Source organism: Diadema antillarum, unplaced genomic scaffold (assembly GCF_040938485.1).
Source record: "Diadema antillarum isolate AM-2024a unplaced genomic scaffold, OU_Dant_1.0 seq00000161_RagTag, whole genome shotgun sequence".
Classification (NCBI taxonomy): Eukaryota; Metazoa; Echinodermata; class Echinoidea; order Diadematoida; family Diadematidae; genus Diadema; species Diadema antillarum.
Window position 1 is genome coordinate 2,104,850 of NW_027271232.1, and position 24,524 is coordinate 2,129,373.

Below are 24,524 nucleotides of genomic sequence, written 5' to 3' on the forward strand. Positions count from 1 at the left end.
AGAGCAGCTCAAAGCAATTTCTCTTCTCTTGCTTCTATATATAGGTTTACATTATATAGCACAAACAAAATTCTCTAATGTCACCACAACGAATGTTTTTCTAGGAGGAATGTAGCTCTCAATTTCCTTAATGTGTGGAGGGTTTTTTTATATTCTAACAAGAGACACGCCCTCCCTGTTTTGAAATCTGCTGAATTTCCAGGCAAGCCCTGGAGAGCAGTACTCATGGGATCGTCGGTTTCTCGGACAACCCCATTCGTGTTCCTGCCCCTCAACCAGGCATTTATAGCATGACTTCACTTGAGATTCAATTAAGATATTGTGCTAATTAATGCCTTGGTATTGAACTTGACATGAACTCCTTTTGTCATACGAAATCACCCGAGAATACTCTGGGTTAAGGAGACTTGATCTTGCGGTCAGCTCCTAATTCACTCCACGTGCATATTCTGTTACATGGCAACAGCGATTGTGAATCATAGCGAGATATTGTGGCTTGGTTTTGACTCTTGATGATTTGTCCGTTCTGAGCCTAACTGCACAGGTCTTCCGAAGGTCACCTCCTACAAATCTAAGTAATAATCGATATACTTCAGTATTAAAAAGAAAAAAAAAATCGAAACGCGATTGCTCGATTTCATTAAAAAACATATCACTATCCCATTTTAGGGGGACTGGAAGACACACTAAACATTTAAGTAGAAGAACAGGAAACTTGGATTTGGTTTTTATTACCTGCCGCAAATTATAACGTACAAATAACCTACAAATTACAACTTCGAGTTACCTTTCACGCATGACATTCTGCCATCTAGTGCCAATGCCATAAGAAATTTAGTGGCAGCAAAGGCACATCTTTGAAATATTATTTAAAGAAACAAGTACGAGATCCTTACAGATGTGGTACTTATTATGATGTCACAGTCGCGAGATTTCATTGAAGTAATATCTTACGTGAATTGCAAACATACCAACTATGCAGGCCTTACAAAAGACCGAATGCATCACAAAAGGCCAAATGCTGAATCGGGAACGAAAGGAAGTGTTTTTTCTTTATGTTGATCTATTTAGATTATGTTAAAAAAAAGATGTTGGTCACTCCCCTCCCTTATCGTAAACTGTCAGCGAAAAAGTCAATCGCTCATTAATGTTTTCAAGTCATCATAGTGGGAACTTGGGAAGTTACATTAATGCAAAAGTCATATTGTATGTGTGTTTGTGTGATGGTCTTGCTTGTGTGTTGACTATACGTATCCATCAATGTACCCCTGTGATTAGCAATTAGCCTATATTCGCAAAGAAAGTCAGGGAAACAGTGGCTTTACACTACAGAATGCTGTTTTCATTAATTACCTCGAATATCAAGCTCTGTTTTCATCAATTCACCACTTGTGGCTTGGTATACTATACACTGCACTGGTCAGACGCAGTTATGACACCTGGGGGGCGTTTCATCAACGAGTTCGTCGGAGTTTTCACCGACAAATTTGCTATCAGCCAATCAGACGCAAGGATTTCATTAGCTTTGAACAGTTGCCAGTGTAAATCCTTGCGTCTGATTGGCTGATAGCAAATTTGTCGGTGAAAACCTCCGACGAACTCGTTGATGAAACGCCCCCCTGTTGACAAGTGTGTGCACATTTTGAAACCAGCGGGTAGAACGATGATAAACCGGGCTTACTCTATCATTTATGAACAATAACGTATATGACCATGATTTGGTCAACTAATATCAATCGCGTAAACTGTGGTTATCTCCTTAAAGAAATCAAAGTACAGTAAGAAGTGCAAACATAAACAAATCATTGGTACAGTCGATTAGACTTCTCGCTTTTGTATGCGCGAAAATGCTGAACTTTCTTCGAACTCCTCTTTAGGCGAGGAGTAGATAGACTGACATTGACATTTCCTCGAACACGTGACTGAGTAAATTGTGGGACATGGATAATACAAACACGCGTCTGATGTTGCGCTCTGAATCAACTGTGAAGTAATGGTGCGGAGAACGTACAATGTCATCCTGATGAGGATTATTTACGTGATGGAATGTGATGTGTCGGTGACGAGGCAAAATCAGTGATTACAGGGCGTATTGGCATGAAAGCCGCGTGTAACAATCTTGGCTCCGGTGAATGTGCAGTCGTTGCTTTGTTTAAAGATTAAAGTGAAAACATATTTCTCTTGTGCGTGCAGAACTGTCGAGTTTTACTCTAATATGTTATACACTAATATATAAGAAATGTGCGAAAGACATGATAACACGATAACTGATGGGTAACGACGACAATGCGAAATGCTAACCAAAAAGGTTCGCCGGAATTAGGCCTACTCGATCTCAGAGCTCACCCGATCGTGATTGCTACATGTTTTTCATTCGATTACATCAATTACAATATATCGGGCCATGTATTAGTCAGTATTCATCACGCACGAGAGTGAAATGCATGCAGCTTGCTCAGCATGCGATTCAATACTACTGCTTGGACACGATTAGGTCATCACCGTACAAGCAGCGTTCTACGCACCTTCTGCTGAACAAGGGAGGGCGCTGCCGGAATAAAGTCGGTATAACGACTTTTATTATTTTGCACTTTTGAACTCTAGATACTACAAACAACTCATATCATCCTGGTAAGTCGTGTCAGCCAGACAAGTTTTTTTCGGAGAATTTCCGATATCTATTGCAAGCAAATTCAAATTGGCGAAAGGTGAATTTTGAGCCCTTACGAGTACTATGTTGTAGCTTTAATCACTTTTTATATGACGTAGTAGTAATCGTAAAAGTGCGGGCTGAAATAAAGGAAGAATTGTTAATTGATACAAACATAGCGATATATGGAGAAATAGATACACACACACACACACACACACACACACACACACACACACAAAACTATCTTTTGGCGGCACGATAGGAAAACTATATAAGATTTAAAATGGAATGTTAAACTTTTGCTTTTATTTCGGGCCACTGCATATCTTTTGTCGGTTAAAAAAAAAAAATGTGATGAGAGTTATCGCTTTGATGTGTAAAATATCTTCTCAGACAATTTTCATTTTCAGTTGTCAACGCCATACCCTGCGCGCAAACAAGTTCTTCGACAGGTGATTCATAAATATGGGTCACATGTTTGACCAGAGTTTAGCAGCTCTTGAAAAGTTATAGTGGTCAAAATAAGCGGACGTTTAAATTTAGCAAATGTCTGACCAACTTGGTTATAACCCGGGGATATCTTATTGCTCTTGTCACCTTCAATCGGGTGTATCCTAGTTTTCAGGTTTGCTTGACTCTTACCCGTCAATCTTCGAGTAATTAAAGTGCCTCGACGTGAGAAGCGAACCCTGAGTTTCCTAACACTTCGCGGAAATTTTGCATGCTTATTCATGCTGACAGGTCAGGATAAACGACCAAGAGAGAGAGAGAGAGAGAGAAAAAAAAACGAAATAATTTTTGCGTACTTGGATTACAACCATGCTTTTCAAGCATGCATGGAGCTATTGGTAGCTCCATGTAGCGTGGATGTCGCAAAAGTTCTCAGGGAAAATTATGTTCCTGTGGTCGCTCGTGCAGTAAAGACAACAAGAATATACAACAGTGGTTTTAGTCCTTTATAACGGTACTCGAAATAACTTGCCCTCCGGCCGAACAACTATAAAAACTTGTATTTTTTTAATTGTATATAACTAACATAAATGATCACAAAGCTTGGTTTGCTGTGAAAAGAATATGATGAAATAATATGCCGACTACAAGTTGAATGTGACAAGTAAAATCTGTGTACCAGTATGTTAATGTGTCTACCACATGTCTACTCCCATCGTGACTTTCCTTTTTGGTAGATGAAAAAAGTTGGTACATTTATTTCATCGCTATTTCGGGTGATATAATAATGTAATCACTTTGTGTTGACGCAAAGTTGTTTGCACAAGCTTCTTGAGAGGATAGCCTTAAATCATCAGGATATTCTGTGTTGACGAATCTATCCTATTCTCTTCTTTGTTACTTTGAAAACTAGCGGGGAGTCATCAGCCACAAAGACACGGATTTATACATTGAACCGCTCCGAGATCACCATATATCCAGGCTCAGGAGAGAGGCGAATATCCGGCACGACAATCCGCACATCGTATACAAGAGGAGCGCTGCCAGCCTACAGTCGACGAGGCCGCGGTTGCACGAAGATCCGACAAAATTCTGCGCATCAGAAGACGACGGTGAGTAGTGCAGACTCATTCTCATGTGAAAAATGGAAAGTTATAATTGCAACATATCGAATAGATAATTGACTGGCAGGAAAGGAACATACAGAATGTTGCATACGAAATATAATGTGATAATGCATGTGGTAGAGAAATTCAAAGTTTGATATTTGGTCATGATTTATCAAAAAAACCGAAGTAACAAAATGTTTTTGCTTCAAATCGTAAGATTTGTTCCAGCTGTCGAAAGATTTTCGCGAAGCTATAGTGAACAAGATCATCATGAAAATCAATTTAAATGTATTCCGACTAATTTAAATAAAACATTCAGCTAGAATAATGTCATCAGGTATACATTCAACACTTTCCCAGGCAAAACAACGATTTTTACAGCATGTTTACACCCAAAGTTCTCTCACTTGTATTCTTTTACTCATGTTCTCTCGTTTGACCGTGTCTTGAATTTACGAAAAATAATATTTCTCAAAAAGTTTTATTAAGTTTCTGTAGATGAAGTCGGAGAAGTTAAACACCTTTGAAAAGTTAAGAAAGAGGAAATAAATAATCATGAAGAGCAGCATTGGGAGAACAGAAAGGAACAGAGGAGAGTGTGGTTGGGTGTTTCGCGAAGTCGCATACATGAACAACATTATTTGCATTCTTTGAATGTATTGTCTTTAAACAATCTTTTCATCGATACACAATAGCACTAACAACAGTCTTGACTTTATGCATCATTGCAAAGTCGGACCACGAAGCAGCACTCGAGCCATGTAGCTAATTAGTAACTCCATGCCCCAACATTGGTTAGGAACTTTTGACAAACGCAGTTAGGAGCAACCAGGGAGGTGGAAAGAGATCGCTTTCCACCTCCCTTGGAGCAACTGATGTACATTGGGTTGAAGTAGAGTCTAGGGATGTGGGTGATGACAAGCGCTAGGTATAAATTGTCAGGAACATGCGGAGACTATTACAGTTGCCCGTGTTTCACCAATGAACACGTTTGATCTCGTCTATCTCGTCTGTCCGCGTCCGATAATCACCATCACATTGCGCAGAAGACGTCAAAATGTGGAGAGAAAGTGAGTGTCATGGACAGTCAATTACGTTGGATTCACAAAACAAACATAAAACACCTGCTAATTAATTGCCTTTAGCTCGTTTACGCTTCTCGCCTCGTCTCTTCTTGTACCTGCCTAACACGTCAATCACGTTGTGAGCACCCTGACATTTTTGGCATGAAACTTCAGTGACTCGCTCCGCCGCCCCCTCTGTCTCTCTCCTTCTCCCTTTTGAGATTCTCTTCCCTCTATACTCTCTCTAATGATGCAGCATTTTTCCCCGAACATTTAGTTTTTATTCTATCAATTTGCTTGATATTATCTACTAATCACATTTACAGATAATCGTTGACCTGGATATTCCATGAGTAATGAATTGGACCTGTGACAGGTTTCTCGCTTCAAGAACAGCTCGCAGGTTTCTAAATCACATGTTTAAACCTGAGCCATTCACACTGACAAGGAACTGGTGTGTGAATGCGTACACAAGCGATGTAAAGTGTAGTGTATGGGTCAGAATTGTCAGATGAGGTGTAACCAATACAAGATTTTTGGTTTTGTTAAAAGCTACCCGAACTCTAGATCCTAACCCGTATAGAGACTTTTCCTTGTAGCCCGACAACTCATTGGCCTAGATTAGGCCGTCGTCTGTTTTGTTTAAGATTGATATACCTCCACATACACACACACACACAAAAAAAATGGTTGCCGGTCTTTCGTCACATCTGTCCGACTTGTCAGTCATGAATGTCTTTTCTGAAGAGACTTTGGTGACGACCCATATCGCGCCTTGCTTGCATCATGCGAGGCGACGCGACTGAAAGAAACGGGAAATAATTTGTATGCCGTTGATGCAGCCAAAGAAGACAAAAACAAATTACTGCCCTCGTCCTCTCGGAGGATTCGTCATTCAAAAGATGTCATCACTTCTCATGTACCAATGGGAAAGAAACAATACGAAACATTTATCTGGCCTGGAGATCTGATACGCTCGCTAGAGGCTCTGTGTGTCTCGAGGCACCGTCCTTGACTTCCGAAGTCGGGGGACTCGGAGGGGATGATGGTAATACAATCAGAAGATCGTCAGCTTCGTTGAATCATCCTTCCTTGATCTTGGAGTCAATTTGCTTCCGCTGGTGTTTTACTCATAACGGACAGGACGGCCTTTGCGAAATATGTTTCGTCGGTTTAAAAAGGGGATGACCCGTTTGGCGACTCCACACTTTTGGCCTGATTAGGGCGAAATTGGGCTTCATCTTGCGTCATGTCTGTTAGGACAACAAAAAGGACTCTTTGCTCACTGTTTGACCTCAGACAGGCCAATCGCTCATGCTTTCCCTTTTATCTGTATCCTTGTCTGATTGGTCACAATCGCCCATCGATGATCGATCGTCTGTCGTGCCCATATTTTATAGTGGCCGGCAATAAAACAAGGATCTATGACACCGCAAAAATTAATAAATGAATCATTATTCTACGTTATGTGTATGAAGCACAGCTCACCGTTCTAGATGAATCCTGTCTTAGCTCTCTGCGCAGGGAAGGCAATATTTTCTTCGGGAGAAAAACATGCGGAAAGACATGATTTTTGGACTCTGTACTTTCGCCGCTTTGTGGTTGCTGAAAATCATATGAAACCCTCTGAAGAAGAGAGTGCAGATCATTCTCGATGACATCTCGGTGAAATTATTTGTTATACATTTATTCATTTGTGTCATCATACTACTCATTTGAAAATTGTTCAAATCTCAAATCAATTCAAATAAAGATTATCGTTGATGAAGTGCTACTTGACATATCAACCTTTCAAATGAGCGGAATGTTTCTATAGCCTTATTCGGATAATTGACGGTGCTTTGAATGTCTTGGGTTTAGCTCCCGAGAGAGACCCTGGATGTGGTAGGATGGGTTGTCCCTTGGTAAGAGTCATTTCCCCTCTCTGTGGAAAATCCTGCTTCTCAGTTGTCGCAGGAGTTTGTACAGAAATGTCCTGCTGAGGCGCACACTGTTACCATCCGTCTACGATGGTACTGAATTATTGTAACTGTTTAAATATCTACCCCGGCCCAACGAACAATCTGCCAGAGAAAGCAGAACATGCCTCCTGGACCAGGTAATAATATCTTTAAAAATTCTGTCCATCTACGGGAAAATGTACCTTGATGCCGGGCCTTGATGATCACTCTGATTGTACAATATGCTTACATTATCCTTCAAACATCGAGAAAAGCGCAAGCTTCACAGCCTTCTTATATATATCCTGAAGATAATATCTTGACCACGTCAATTTCAATAACCTATTTTAGGGTGGTCTATAGTTTCCTCCAGTCTGGTGACATTGACCCCGGGGCAAGTTGACCACTGTCCTTCCTCTGAACTGCTTCGATCTCGATCCTCAACAGGGCTGTAGACCGACGACATATGTTACCCTCAAGGAACCATTCTGTATCGACTTGTTTCTTGTTTTCAAAGTCTCATGCCCATTGTGCGGGAAATTTCATAATGTGAACAGGAAATTCTCATAAAAGCCGGTTCCCCCTTGGTGATCTATTTTGGTAGGCCTTTTTAGAAAAGTCCATCAAAAAGCAGTCATCTAACGAAAAAAAAAAGGAGAGAGAGAAGAAAATGTCATAAGATTCTTCATCCAGTGCATGGAACAGATTTATGATTAACAAGAGTTTCATTATTGAAGCCATCATAAAACCAAGAACAATCTCTGAGACCAAACAAACATGGATCATAGCAAAACAAATGTGATCTGGGCTATGTGTTTAAGTAGTAAGATGAAAGATATCAACTTGTATTTTACGACTGTGGGATGATTTATGTAAGTGTAGGTTGAACTTCCGTCGAAGTGTAGCGGCATGTATTTTGTCATTGAAACAATAATTGTTTGCAACAGTAATCAATTGTTACGTCATCTCGTATTAAAATTGAATGTGTTGGCGCAGGATTGCTATGTGGAAAAGGGGCCGAATAGGATCAGGAACATTAGTCTGTGAAATTGTTTCGGTTGGCACTATTTTGAATGACAACCTGCTAACATTTCTAGAACTTTTCGTTGCCAAATTTTAAACTTTGATGATATCAATAAACTTGGGGTCACTGTCATTCATACAAACAGTGGTAATGGTTTTCAAAGATAATACATTTCGCCGTGGTGTCGGGTTTTTGTTTTTTGTTTTTGTTTTTTGGGTTTGGTTTTCGGTGTTGCTAATCGGTTTTTAAAAATCACTTTAATGGATGGGCTGGTGAGATGATGACATGTGTAGAAATGACAGGGGCTGCTCGAGAGAACTTTGTGTCAGGAAAGGGTGAAGGGGAATCGAGGATAAACCTAAGTGTTTCAGAAGGTGATGTTCCTCTCACGTTTCAAGTCAGTCTAAACAATGTTACTAGTATCAGGTGGTTGCATCGCAGATGGAAGTAGCGATTAGAACCCCCGTGGGATTGAGACCAGAAGCACATTACTACCTGAGGCGATCCGCCTCCTCACCTTCCTATCAAACGGGCACTCGTTTCCCTGGGTTATGAGCGGACATCCAACTTTTAGAAGGCCTGGATGCCCCAACCTGTTAATTCCTTAATCCTTCGCTTTGCCACAGAGTACCTGCCTGACAAATACGGATTGTATTCTGTTCTTTCTTTTTATACTTTCATGGACACATTTTTATTGGTGAATCAATTTCATCAAGGGCATAAAAGTTTTTCTTTTTTTTTTACAATCATTATAGTTAAAAAAAAGAAGCGAAAACAACATTAAAAGGTATCGATGATTTAAAAACCCTATTCAGAAATGTCGAGTGTAGGTCTTCTGTTTGTCAGAGGGGTCCAAGTATAAAATGCATTATAGCAATGAATACTGTTTGAACAAATGATAGTATCGAAATATTCTACAGAAATGGTAGTGTTCCAAGTGAATTCAACGTACACGTAGACCAAGGTATACATTTATTCGTCGAAATAAGTTGTTGAATAAGTTCATCGCTTGCGTGGAAATGGGCGTTCGCTTCTTCACAAGACGAGGTAGTTTAAAATTTTTCTTGAATTCGTATGAAGTATTTAGATATTCTAGCATATGTTTGAAAATGGAAATTTCGAGCCAAAGATAACTGCTTATCAAAAATGAAATATGACTGGACCTCTTTGCGAGTGAATTCGAATCAATGCTAACAAGATTTTTGTTTGGGGAATATTTGACTGATTTTGCCAAGACTTTCACTGGTTTGTTCCTTTCATTTCACTGTGTTCATGATATATAAGTCACTCTCTGTAACTCTCCCTATCTATCTCTTTCTGGGCTACATTCTCCTTGGAAGTAAACCACAACCACGGTCAAGATCAGATGGGAGAATCGGTGCCATGTAATGGATTCTGCAGTTCGTGATGTGATTAAAAAAACATCAGAGTACCTTGCAATACATGTCTACCTCCTTGATGTAATTTGTAGTTTTGTGTGCCAGGTTTACAGCCTTTCGATTGGCACAATTTGTGAACGTTTAAACATAGCATGGTATATGTACGCAGACCCAATCATTTGTGCGACGTTTGACATGAAACAACATTTTCAGGAACATGTGACTGCTGAAATAGGACACATCTTTGAAATCTAGGTGAATGTATTACAGGTGTTTTCTTGTTGTAAAACACATTACCAATGTGACCCACGGGCAGTGCTTTTTAGAGTTCGCTAGGAGTATGGATAGACTTGTCTATGGGAAAGGGATCCACCTTTCGAAATCTGTTTTTTTTTTTCTGTTTGTATACAAATGCAATCATTGTGAGACGCTCTCAGAAAAGCGATGAACAAGTTCTAACAACAACAAATGAGGGCAGATGGATCAGTGATTCATGCTGTTTGGCCGTGCGACCGTGACCTCTACCAGTTACACAGCCTTAGCTAATTGATAGGGTTCCCTCCCGGGGGCTTTATCGAAATTAAAAGAATATGTAAAGGATGAATATCTACTGGTGACTTGTAGTATTTGACACACTTTTCGTGAGGTGTTATTGATATCATTGAAGCATCTTTTGTCAGTGCTACTTGCTGAAATTTGAAGATTCTTGGGAAGCAGATTTTATTAAGCATTGTTAAGTATTGAGAAAAGAGTCATTTATATTTTGCCCAATGAATGAATGAATGAATGGATGAATAAATAGATAGATAGATAAATAAATAAATAAATAAATAAATAAATAGATAAATGAATGAATGAATGAATTGAAGCAGAGATTTTGCCTTTGCAACTAGCACTCGAAACTAATTTCATTTATATTTGTTGGACGGCACCTGTTATGTGTATGAAATACATAATCCTAAGAATGATGTACAGCAATGATTACGAGCAGCTGAAAAAAAAATGATGTGTTCAAGTGATGAATATAAGATTTAAAATCCTAAGAATGATGTTGACCAATAGCAACAAACAGATGTAAGAGTTTAATATGTTTGAGTGATGTATATAAGATTTATAGTCCTAAGAATGATGTTGACCAATAACTACGAACAGTTGAAAAAGTTCACTCACACCGAATCATCAACGGTTTCATCATGTAGGGGCAGTGTCCAATTTGTATATTTGCTAAACATACTTTAGTGTTGAAGTCAAATTGGTAACCATGGGAAGTTTCGGAAATCATCCAGGAAAGCCCGGTGAGATCTCATTTCGAGCTACACCCATGTTAGATATCCAGATATCCGGTCTGCAATCGATTGCAAGTCTTGCCACATCTTGTACGGTAATGTAACGATCACCACAAGAGTAGCGTGCACCCATCGACTTCAGGCATCAAAACATCAAATTCTTTCTCCACTTTTTGTTTGACTTGAAACTCTATGAAGACTTGGAATAAGACGCAAAAGTGTTGTCCACAATATAATAATGATTTGAAACCAGACGTGTGTTAAAAAAAACCCCACATAATTATTTGAAATATGTTTTTAACGTCCAGTTACATTAGAGTCACAGCGGCAGTGCAGTGTATTACATAACAGTGTTTGCTTGGTGAGCATTCGATTGCTTCGCTGCAGAAAAATAAATGAAAGTTAGATCCAAACGATATAACTATAAAGTAGCATGTAGTGCAGGTTGAAGACTTAACCTTTGAAAATTTACCAGTCAGGAATTGATTGCCTATATTTATTATAGATTTAGAAGCACGAAGGGTAAACGAATAACATTTGATCATGGTAATTCATCATCAATGAAATGAAGATTTATGAAAGCAAAGCTTCATTATCTATGCTCATTGGGTAAAGAAAGTTTGATCACATCGCCTCTGTCCTGACAGAGCTGCATTGGCTTGCAGTGAAGAACAATAATTGATTTCAAGATCCTACTGCTCACTTTTAAGGCCATTCATGGTCAGGTCCCACAATATCTGTCTTCCCTGATCGAGCGGCGCCATCCTCGCCCTGGCCTTCGTTCATCTGGCCTTACTCTCCAGATGCCCATTACACATCTCAAGGGATACGGGGACCAGACATTTTACTCTATAGTGCTCCTCCTTTCCATCATTTCTCCATGAAATGGACAATTTTGGAGCACGTCAAAGCTTCACTCGGGACTCATATTTCCACCAAACAATAAATACTAAATCTCTTGGAGGAGTCTGCGCATCTTGATGTTTTTTGAACAGATATATGGCGCCATGCAACTGCTGTGAATCATCATCATCATCATCATCATCATCATAATCATCATCATCATCATCATCATCATCATCATCATCAATATCATCAATATCCCCATCATCATCAAGCAACGACATACCGGCACTGGGGAGTCGGGCGTACACTGATGTCAGCTGCATTGTCTAGGAGCTGACCGTCTTTTTCATAGTTCAAATTCCGTTGCTCAGTTGTTATCACAAACTAATGTTAAACACCGTCATGTGTGAAGTTTGCTGCATTCTCTGATTTATGGAGCAAATTCATAGCTGACTTCGCATATCACAAAGACATCACAAACATGACAAAGGAGTTACTGTAATTATTCTATCTAGCTGATTAATTTTCTGATATTATCTCCGTCGTGCCTCATAAGGGTCATAATAACGCCGCGTTGCATGGAAGAAAATAGTTTGAGTATTGACAAAGTGCTATAAACTACATCTGGTTGGGTCTTTTTTTCTAGACAATACATGGTTTGATGTCCCCTCGCTTTACAGTCGACCACGTTGACGGTTGTAATCGTTACATACGACGCACATACAATGCCTCACAAAACTAGTGTTTTTATCAAACAACAACCATAACTTTTTTCCAATTAACTTTTTTCTTCTTCTTTTCTTCCTAGCTCTGGCATCAAACTCGGAGATAGGGAACAACACGAGAGGACCGTCATCGTACACATCTCCCGTTGAGGATGTCTACGTGGGCCAGAGGTACATCGAGCTCCTGGTCGTTGTCGACAAGACTATGGCTGAATTCCACGGGGACCAGGCTGTCAACTATACCATGACCCTAATGAATATTGTGAGTTCTCTCAGCACTTAATAGATTAACTGGCTGTGCCTTAAATTCTATCTGCCCTTTCACACTTCATTGCCATGTATCATCTGAGTACATTTTCTGGTGTCCAGCATTTTTATGCTTGATTCTCCATTTCGACGCCGTTTTCTTACTTGTGTTTCTAAAAGTGAAACTTTAACCGAGGGGGCGTCGTACTCTGAAGTACACATTTTCGATTTTCGATGCGACAGCCCCTCATTGACTTTCCTCGTGCTTCTTCTTCGATGCTTGTCAGCGTCAATTTGGATTTCTAACACGTCTCGAGCCGCCAAAGCAAAAGGCTCAACTAAAATCATGTTTAATTAATACGCATAGCACAAATAGGCAATACGTCCTGCACTCGACAGTAAACACACCACTATTGTCATTTTTAAACGAAAACTAAAAAAGACGAGATTACTATTCGCAGTTGCACAACGTTATGGAGAAAGTTCTATCACATTAATTATTTTGTTCACAAGAACGTGTTTACTATGATTATCATTGTCATTGGTATCGGTCCAACATAGTACTACAGTATCATCACCTCGTTATCATCATTACGTTTCTCGATGAAATCATGTTTATACATTTATGCAAAGTTTTAACGAAATGCGTAGAATGTGTCACTATGCTCTAAAGAGAGTGTAAAGTGAAACGGATGATATCTTAGAGTTCTTCTTATGTCATCTATAGGTGTCCAGGAGATTTGCTGAGCCGTCACTGGGTGTCAGTATGCGACTGTCAATCACAAAGTTCATCATCCTAGACACAGATACACCAAGTGTAAGTCCACTGAGGGACACCCCTCCCCCCCCCCTCCTTACAATTTAAACACACAAGCGTGCTGATACACGTGTGGATTGAGGACTTGTCGCGGTTTTCTGATTTATCTAGACCTGTTTAGTCGTCCTCAACCTCACCGACAGTCCTGCATCTTTCATAACGTCTTCATGTTGCCCTAAAAATTAGGTAATCCGAGTATTTCTGATCACCTTTTGATATTGTCAAAATCTGTTTTTATTAGGTAATACGCTATCAGCGTATCACCTATTGTGATTGTCAAAATCTCTCTTTATTTTTTTTTATTCTTCTTTCTTTCTGGACAATTTTGTGTCGTCAATATCTCAAGAATGACATAACGAAATAACATGACATTTTCAGTCAACATGTCTCATGACAAAATCTAGCCACAATAAGGTTTTCATGACAGTAACATATCTATGACGTCATCTAGGCGCCATTTTGTGATTTTCGGACCTTGTCACATGATCGATCATAACTTCATAACTAGATGTCATTTCTGTATCATTTTCGGTGGACATGAAGTTCAGGTCACGCTCTATCTTACTTTTTAACGCTAGTTACACAGGTCATCATTACGCGCGCGTAAGCGCGCGTCAAAATTTTAAAAGGCTCAAAACGACTTCCCAATGGGAAATCTCGAAGTTTCAGACAATTTTAAGCGTTTCAAACATTTTCTCGCGTGCGCGGCCGTCCGCGCAATTCCGCGCGCAGAGCCCGTAAGCAACATGAAAATGCAATTTTTTTGACTGATTTGGATTCCTGATACTTTGAGTAACAATATCCATTGATTTCCGATCGATTTCGACCTATAACAAAGGAATGCACTGGCGTCAAAGTTGAAATTCCACGTGCGCGTCTTTCTGCAAATATAGTGAAAAAACATGTCTTTGTTTATTTCGCCATGGCTCTTTAAATCGTCCGTTGACCCTATATTTCTATTGCATATTACAAAAGTATATGAATTGTAAATAACATTCCTGGTATCAATATTGCCAGGAAAACGCGATGACGTCATCATATCGTCATTTTAGATGAAAAAAGTGGAATTGATTTTTTTGAGGTACTGTTTCTGACATTCATTTGCTCGTATCTCTGTTGTTTAAGCTCAATATTATCCCAAATTCAGATATGTTGCAGTTTGAACATTTGCCTTTCAAGTCCATGTGATGGTTTTGAAATATGATGACGTCATCACACTAGAAATTGTGATTAAAGGTAAAGACTCAAAATCAGACAAGTTTACGTGTTATGTCTATGGGAGGTGATTTTTTTTTTTAAACCATGCATTGACTTGACAACGTTTAAGCACCTTTACCTCATCTGATTTTGCTCCATTTCCTCTGAAACATAAATATGTTGTAGTTTAGACAATAAGCTTTAGTAATCATGCATTTTATGTTTTCAAATCTCCTCATCAGGTTGACAATTTTGCAATTTAAAACTGAAAATGAGAATGCAATCTGTACGGAACGATTCCCAATTTTTCTTTGCAACTGTATATTGATCGAATCCACGCTGCCACTTGTGAGAAATTGAATAGCGCCATCACAAGTCGACACTGTCACAATAGTATTTACATTTAAGTTTTGCACTCGATCTTCAGGACAGCAATGTGGCATAATCTGTTAGCGCGCTGGTTCTTCATAACGCCATACCGGAAGGCGAGAGGTTCGACCCCCGCAGGACTTTTATCCGTTCTTTCTTCTTTTTTTTCTCTCTCTTTTTTTTCGGCAGTTCAGCTTTACTCCGATGTCATTTATCGTATTATTTTATCAAGTGTACGTAACCCGTGAACACGGCTGCTCTATTTCCCTTGCTTTGTATTGGAGTTTGGAGATTGGGTTTGCTTCAATAATTTTGTCACACTTAATGTTGTAAATTGCCCCTTGTTACAGTGTCCCGCTTGCCACGATTCGTTTTCTCTTTCCTTTTCTCTTCATTTGTTCTTGTTATACTGTAGCAGGATATTTAGGAACGTGTTCGTTTACATAACTAACATGAATGGGAACTGAATTAATTAACTCTAGTCCAGGTGCATGGCGTCTCGCTTATCTCTTTGGAATTCCAGGTTATTGTTTGACCAAATAACGGAGTTAAAGACAGGCAGGGAAGGAAGTGACTTGATATTGCTTCATAATGAGGAATTTCGGGCAACACCTTTCCAAGTGTAGTGATTATGACGGGGTTCTCTGTCGTTTATTTTCGTCATGGCTGTTTCACTAGTTAGCCATAGGTGATATTATGTTGCTGGCATCTGGGAGAATAGAACAGATCAGTACCAAACTGGAATAGCCCTATAAGCAATGTGGTAAGCGTTCAATTTTTTTGCATCATCTTTCTTCTTTAAAGTCAATCACTACTGATCGAAATACGCAATATAATATGACACGTTCCACTGGTAGTTTAGGCAAAGGGAGTTAATGCATGATGCAATGATAAATGTGCTACCATTGATTTTAGAGACGTCATTGTGGTGTGGTACTGGTGATGGTAAGGGAACCATAGATTGCTTTTAAAGTAATGAGACAATCATTGGACCTTTGCATCAAGACCGTATTCCCATCTAGAATATAATGCATGTTCGTGCGGCGTTTTTTTTTTTAATCCTGACGTGGACATTTTTTTTTCTTGTTTTTAATTTAAGAATGTTATATCTAAATTTGTTTCTTTCCCCTAACATTTGTTTTTTGTTGAATATAGAGTTAGACGTTCCGTGATCGAGTAGAAGAGCAGCGATTTAGTTACAGTTTCAATGCATCTTGTTTACCATCTTCTCTGACATTAAATTGATGGTTTTTATATTTGACATTGTCTGTCTATTTGCCAGTTTATGCTCATAAACCACTGCTATAACAACTAATACATTTGCTTCACCTGTCACACGCAATGACATGGATTGCAGTTGTGCATGCAGTTTTCCTTTTGCCACCTCTCGTTTTTCTCTCCCCTTTTCCCTCACTTTGGTTTTGTTATACTGCAGATGGGAATGATTACAATAGCATAACCCAACTTAAAGTAGGAATGAGAACTGAATAAATTAACTCTGGGCCAGGTGTATATAGCGTCTCGCTCATCTCTTTGAAATTTCAGGTTGCCATTGTTCGACCAACGGAGTTGAAGACAGGCTTTATGTTGCTATAGAGGTATCTCGCGCCACATGAATGGAATGCATACGCTGTTTAGTATTAGTAATACACTTTTTCATGCCCATCCCTGCCAATAAAAGTGTGTTTGACGGGGTTCTGTGTCATTCTGCCTACGAGAAAGCAAAGTTTTATTTTCGCCATGGCTGTTTCTCTATGCGTAGCCGTGGGTGATGGGTGTTGTTGGCATCTGGGCAGTAAAGAACCGAGTATCATGCTATAATACCCCCCCCCCCCCCGTTAGGTTCTAAGCGTTCAATACGGTGATATATCTTTCTTCTTTATTATATCGATCACTGCTGATGGAATTACAGAATTATGTTATGACACGTTTCACTCAAAGCTTAAAAAACAAAGTTTATGCACGATACAAGTAATGGTGCATGAGTCCTATAGGCCATTGATTTTAGATGAGAAATTATGATATGCCTAAAGTAGTGGTGTCATTGATTAGGAATTAATGACACGATTAAGCACTCCTTCCACTTCTAACTGTCCCCTTTGAATGTGTGTCGATCACGTGAGATCGTCATAAATTATCATTCACGTATAAGCTTACGTTCAAAGTGTACTCTTAGTTGGAGGAGACCTATAGTTACATGGTTAAAGGTGATGTTTTGCCCTTTTCTCTTTAATTGAGGTATCACTTTCGTCCAGGATAAATCACATTCTCATGTAAACAGACTCACTTGCTCTATATCCCCTGTTTTGTATCGGAGGCTTCATTGGTTTTACTGCTGGTAAATCTCACAGGCTTGTATATAGTTGTAAGAGCTCTCTGAACTGATCATTGTGATAGCAAGATTAGAGGGAGTCATATTGGTTATGTAAATAATGGTCAAAGGTCATGTTTTAAAAGGCCACTGTTAAAGCCAGGATGGTTATAAACACTTAATTGTCATGTTTTATTTGTACGTGCCGAGGATCACTTGGACCCCGTTTACAGTGCGAGGCTCGGCCGCGTTCGGTGTAAACGCGCAAAAGGCCAAATGCGGGGCCAAAATTGGCCTCGCATTAGGCCACGCTCTGGAGGTGGTCTCGGCCGCGGCCGAGCCGCGGTCGCGCCCGGCCTTTTTCTCAGTGTAAGCGCAAACTGGGCTAAATGCGCGGCCAATTTTAGTCTGGCTTCCAAACCCTCGCCTGTACTATTTCGCTATTCAGGATATTAACTACTTCAACGTCGAAAACTAGTATAGTTTAAGGTGGTTTTGTCCTGCAAAGGATTTTCTCCTTCGACAAAGGCCTTTGCCCGAACGGCGACTTCGTCGCCACGGAATTCAGTTGGCAAAGGATCTGAAAACCAGACAATACCAAATTGCGTTTGTTTAAAAGGGTAGAGCGCCACTACGACAAAATATTGAAAGGTTCGAATCAAAAGCGCGGCCGAGCCCGGCAGTGTAAACGGACTAAATTGCGGGGCTCGGCCTCGCAATTGAGGTTGTCCTTGATTGCAGCTCGGCCGCGGCTCGGCCCAGCCCCGCACCGTAAACGGGGTCTAAGTTTATGCACTGTAAGTACTCAAAAAGTCCGTAAATCGACTTAGTCGCACACGCACAGAATTTCCACTTAGTTTGTGTGACAGAAAAACAAATGTGATCTGAATAATGTAGGCCCAAAAAAGTTCAACTAAGTATCTCATTAGAACTTCAAGGTTCTGTATTACATTCTTTTCTTTGTCGATCACGGATGACCGACATCTGATGACCCCAAGCGTATCACCTAACTCGTCTTCAGTGTGACGAGTTTCATATCTCGTCTTTATTTCTTTCTGCCTTCCTTTTTTGTGTGTGCAGGGCATATCTCAAGTATCATCTCGTCTCTAGCTTGAAACTTCTGTCATTTCTTGCTTATAACCTCTAGATGACATGGTTACAATTTCAGTCTGGTCACTCTTGCATGACGTCAGAATGACGTCACTTTGTATTTTTATTGATAAAACATTTACTCTTACATAGCTTTACATAGCTTGTGGAAAGTATGCTATCCTTGGTATTATCAAATGTCGTTTGGAGAACCGTAAAGGTCAAAGATCAGTGTCCAGTCCTTCTTGTGGTGATTGTCCGGAGGCAAAATCATGATTTTGGAAGATGTCATAAAATGTATCTACTTAATCACGTAAAGAAAACAGAAGCAGCGCAAATAGCAGGGAAACAAACATTCATTCGAATCTCTACAGTGGTAATTTAAGACAACGGTTTGTTTTTATGTAGGTGAATGCGTGAATCCTCTTTCTCTTCGTCCTAGTTCGTGACAGCAACGGTATTGTAAAATCATCATAATTCATCCCTGTGCTTGGTAAACTCCTGGGACAATAGGGGACATAAGAGACCAACAACGTGTTGTGTCGATTCGGTTAGTGGGCCAAGCATTGAGAAGGGAAATGATATTTAACATCTGAACCATCTTCTTGAGGTCGGCTAGAGGTTTGGGATTGTCACACCCGTTCTCAGGGGAGAGCGTTATGATTATGATGTTAATACCTTCATCCCTTTCCGCTCTTTGGTCTAGACGGATTGGGACGAATACCGCGTCCGCATCCAAGGCAGTTTCCTCCTGCCAAAACGAATGGTCGAACGCAAATAGGCCACGTCTCTGATGAAGTCCAGCAGATGTCAGAGACGCGTTCCCATGGAAACCGTCAGAGAAGAACTTCTTAGATGATACATTTCACATCTGAATCGCAATCTATTATTATGATAGCCACGAAGTTCACTGTGCTTGAAGTGGTTATAACGTTGTAGTAAAATTCATTTATTTCAAATGAAGGAGATCAGTGTCGAGTTGTACTCGAAAACGATTGTTTTGCTCAGAAACGTTACCCCCTCCTCTTTCCCTTCTCCCTTCTTCATCCCAACGACTGATAAGAGCAAATGTTGCAGGTCCCTCCGAAGTAGATTGATTTTTATACCCTACCTGAAGAGTGGAGTCGTCGTTGTAGGATCATTGTAGAAAGGGCTTGCAAGTTTTCCTGTATACTAGATAGAAATCACCCATTTCTCAACGTTTTGTCCACATCTTATGTCTTTCATCTCTGTCAAAATTCATCTTTTGCCAATAGAAGGAGAATTTTTTTTTTTGGCTGTATTTAGGGCTGCTTACGTTTGTTGGTGATGTATTCGAAACTTTCGGAAGTCGTGCGGAATACTGACCTTTCATTCGACGGTTTGTATCATTTTCCTCACATTGATGCAAACGTGATAAAAACGTGATGCTATACAATAGTGGCACGCTCAATTGTCATTACAACATTCTGTTCACGGTCAAATCGAAACTGATGTTACGTAAAGGAAGACCGTGATTAAATCGCTCGCTAAGATTATCAGGACACTCTCCATGGAAGCTGAGGAAAAAAATACCGCATATTAATTCATGACATCCATACAGTGAAATGAATGAGCCGAGATTTGGCACGATATGCTTTTCTGATACGTCAATATGCACTTCAATGTCATTTATACGGATGTCACCTTTTCGAACCTCTGTTTTAACAACTTAAGTAAATGTTGTCACAGTTGTATAAAAGTTTATATCAGTATCAACAATCATAGTTTCTAAATCGTGGTTTTGGAAGAAGTCGCTTGTTTAAAGACTATTGAAGTGCCCTCACTTTGAACTTTTGCCTACCCCTATAAAGTATTAGAGATAGAAGAAGGACGTTTTGCCTTCCGTCACAATAAATCTTGCCGACAATATTTGAGTCTGACTATTGAAGGAGAAAAAGTGTGACAAACTACTGATCGTAATTAGATCGACTTCTCCCCATCCTGTCCTACTCTAGAATGACCCCTGGTCAGCTTCAGTCTTGCCTTGAATTGACCGGAGGGGGACAAATCACGTATATAATTAAGGGCGAGTCAATCTGGGTCGGGTCCCAAAATATAGCAGTATGCTACTACCTTTGAATTACCATGTAGGCCTATACCTTAATACTTGTACTTACTGTATTCGAAATAATCTGAGTGATATTGGAAGTCTGAATTGAAATGAATATCTATACACTAACGAGCAGAGAGTTACGTGATAAGCAAATATGAATCTCACAGAAAAGCGACGTACGTTTGAATAGTCATTTATATTAAAAAAAAAAAGAAATATGCGTTTCCAAAGGCTACGCTTTCTCTGGTCATTTACACAGAGACAGAGTCTCATTCTATCTCACAGATGATTCACCAACACTTAAGGTCTTTTGTCTCATTTTATCATCATAATTATGACTATTATTATCATTGTTATCTTTGTCATTATTCTATAATGATTATTGCTATATATTAATAGTATCGTCATCATCATTGTAAGCATTATCCTCATTATCACCGTTTTCTGTCTTATCACTATTTTTCAAGTGTGATTGTTAATGTCTGAAGATGAAGAGTTAAATGTGACATATGCTTGTCTAGTTAAAGACAAATATTACGACAGAGGCGTCAGTAAAACGATTCATCGAAAACTTCTCAATAAATGGTACCATATTAATGATAAAAACTGATTTCAATAAACGACGGGTCTGAGTAACGAGTGTAAGTGTGTGTGTAGAATTACAGTGCATGATTTGATGATGACGACTTCAAATAAAGTGTGCATAAAATTTCAAATGCTAGACATTTTGCTGCAGATAGACGCACCATTAAAAGGTTATGGACTCATTTCAAATTTTGTTACAAATGACTCACTAATTCGTATACTAGCGTTCATGTAATGATCAAGAGTTGGCATTTACGTTTTGTTTGGATGAGTCAAACGTGATGCACTGGTGAACGGGTCACTAGATTTTACAACGCATGTTCACAGTCAGTCTCATCTTGTAAAGGCTGTCGTTAAAAAAAAAAGCTTTGCTTTATTGCGACTTGTGTTACCTTCGGGCGTAGATAAATCTTCAATAATGAGAGGTAATTATTCACGTCATGACATGTCATATAAATGCTGTGTGCCTAATCGCATGATATTTCTAATGGAAAATACCGCTCTCTTTCATCGCAAACGAGGCAGCTTTGGAAAATTGCCTGACAAATCCTTTACAATACAGTAACACATTGCTTTCAGCCGAGAGGTAAGCGTGGATAATCTACGCCCGCTTATGGGCTTTCCTGTGGAAGCCAACGAATTTGACACACGCGTTTTGCTACCAGAAACATTCATGAAAGCATGATCATTACCAAAGATGTTGACTTAAATGTGTTATAAATACTGCACTTCTTGAATACCACGTGACTTTATTTCATCATAATGCAATATAGAGGAACACAAATTCCACAAAAGTTTAAATGGCCATAAGATTATTAATTACAGATAATTGACGTACGGGCATAATCGAAATATCTAAATACAGAAGAAAAAAATGAGTAGAAGAAATTGAAGAAGGAGAAGGGGAACAAGAAAAAAGAGAAGAAGAAGGAGGAGGAGAAGGAGAAGGAGAAAAAGAATAGCAGAACAACAAGAACAATGAGAGAGACGAGGAAATGGAGAAGAATTAAAAAGAGGAATAGAAGAAAATGAAAACTGACAACATCGTAATCACTTATACTGCCTGGTTCGAGACCTCTAATTTTCCAGTACTTTTGTCAGAATATAGAATTGAGGAATCCTCATTTCACAAAGTACGAGCCTTCATAATTGTATAGTCACAGGCGCTGGAGGGGACAGCCGCAAATAATACAAACTGTATAAAACTGTTAAAAACATGTTTTACGGCAGAGGGAGCTTGCTTCTTAATCCGGACTTCGTTGAACGTGATGGATAGAAGCAGGAAATAAAAAAAAAAGGAACCAACAGCTCTCGCAAAGTGTTTGTACAAGAGGTTTGAGACAGATAAATCATCATCGTAAACAGTGTTGTCATCTGAAAAGTATGAATAGACAGAGGTCATCGTTTATGCAGTAATGAGTCTACATTACATACTCTAAAAGTCTAGATAAGGCTTACTTAAATTGAACTGAAATGAAATGTTGCAACTGATTGAAAAAAAAAACTCGAAGGAAGAATTTCATGAATTTCAATGAAAGGAAATGTGATTGATAAAATGGGATGACATACGAAAATAAACTAAAGTAGGACAAATGGTCTTAATTCTATCGATATTTTACGTGATATGATGTGTATATCCGAAAATCATCCCCCCCCCAAAAAAAAAAAAAAACCTCGTAAAATTCAAACAGTCACAGGCTTTCAAACACACTTTACCAGTATTTTACGTTTATCAGTCAAGTCGTTCTTGGTCCAGTGGCTGGTGTCCTGCACTTGTAATAAAATTGTAAGGCATTGTGGGACGTTCGGGTGCTCGAAGACAAGAAGCAACAGTGTGTCGCATTTTAGAATAACATTTTGCTTGTCTTTGTGTTGTTGTTTTTTTTTTTTGTTTTTTTTTGTTTCATTTGCCATCTAACAAGGTGGCTAGATAGCTCATATTCAACTGCACTAACTGGTCCCCCATGGGGTCCAAGTTGTATGAGCTTGGGGCGGACCACTTTACCGGATTAGGCACCCTGCTCTTTGCGATGTGACTCTCTCACACACGGGACCGCCTTTCTGTGTCCTATTTGAGGGATATTGTGTTTGTTTCCTTCTTTCAGATCACATTCAAAATGCCGCCGTGACTGCATTCATTAATCCTGACATGTTATCACAAGCTAACCGAACTAAACAGATGATAAAATCAAAATTACAACTAATTATTGTACTGTAACAATTTCAAAAGGTCGTAAGGGAAAAATGTTGGAAATCAGACAAATATTAAGAAGATTATCATGACAATAATACATCATAAACGTATCGTTGATTATTGATCATGTTTATCAAACTAGATGACCACCGTTCATGCCAACAGATTATTTTTTTTAAATTAATGCATTTATTTGTTTGTTCTCGATTCCTCCTATGCGTTTCAGGCCATGTCTCTTCTGGGTCGAAACATCAGCCTGAACGTGCAAGCAAACGGTCCGCAACTTCTAGAGGATTTCTGCCGATGGCAGGCCGGTTTCAACCCGTTCAGCGACGAGCACCCAGAACACTGGGACATCGCCACTCTTCTGACCAGGTTAGCCTGCGATAATATATGTTTTTTTTTTAATGTTTTCTCGTCAGTTTCCTGATCTTTAAGCCAGCCATATACATTAATTCGTCTGCTATAGTATTTTCTGCACGTCTTTCATTAGATTTTCATAAATAGAGTCAGTACACGTAGACGCGTACACACATACAAAGACAGTGAGAAAAAAAGTGAGAATGATGCTGGATATACGAAGATATAATTCCACTTAGTAAGTATAGTTACATCGTGTTCTCCAGATAATGGTAGTAGATGTTATCAGAAATATTTCATATACAGGTGTCAATCACTCCTATTTCTCCTCGCCCCACTTGATATGATGATTCTCCCCCATAAAACGATAAAATGCACAACACGTATTTAAGTGTAAGGGATGTTTTTATTCAGAATTCATTCCTGTTGGTGCACTTCTAACGAGCGTAATTAATAGGGCTTGTCTCTTGCCGAAAGCGGCTAAATGGTGACATCACTCTGACGGGTGAAAAACACCGGCAGAACTTCATCATAGTTTCGAGACTTGACTAGCAGTTCAATTTCTACTGCAAAGCATTCCAGAAATTCACTTTGTGTAATGGCTGACACGTACAACTCACTGAAGAGCGAGTCTTGCTCCTTCCACAAGCATAATAACCATAGTATGTTATGTCACATGATTACGTTTCTGTACAGGGGAGCGATGGAATATAAACTGTGTTCCATTTTGTTTTTCCTCAGGAAAGATCTATTCAAGCTCTCCAAGGAATACCGGGACACGAATCTCCTTGGACGAGCCTACATAG

The 24,524-nt window shown here is 39.4% G+C and overlaps 1 protein-coding gene across 1 annotated transcript in view; it reads left to right on the top strand.

Annotated features, from left to right (window-relative positions):
- LOC139728026 (A disintegrin and metalloproteinase with thrombospondin motifs 15-like) overlaps positions 1-24,524 on the top strand; it is a 107,202-nt gene extending 82,678 nt beyond the window's left edge. The window contains exons 21-25 of the mRNA XM_071638991.1: positions 4,017-4,215; positions 12,560-12,738; positions 13,450-13,539; positions 23,585-23,733; positions 24,476-24,524. Coding sequence (XP_071495092.1) covers positions 4,017-4,215; positions 12,560-12,738; positions 13,450-13,539; positions 23,585-23,733; positions 24,476-24,524 — 666 coding nt within the window. The remainder of the gene's footprint in view (positions 1-4,016; positions 4,216-12,559; positions 12,739-13,449; positions 13,540-23,584; positions 23,734-24,475) is intronic.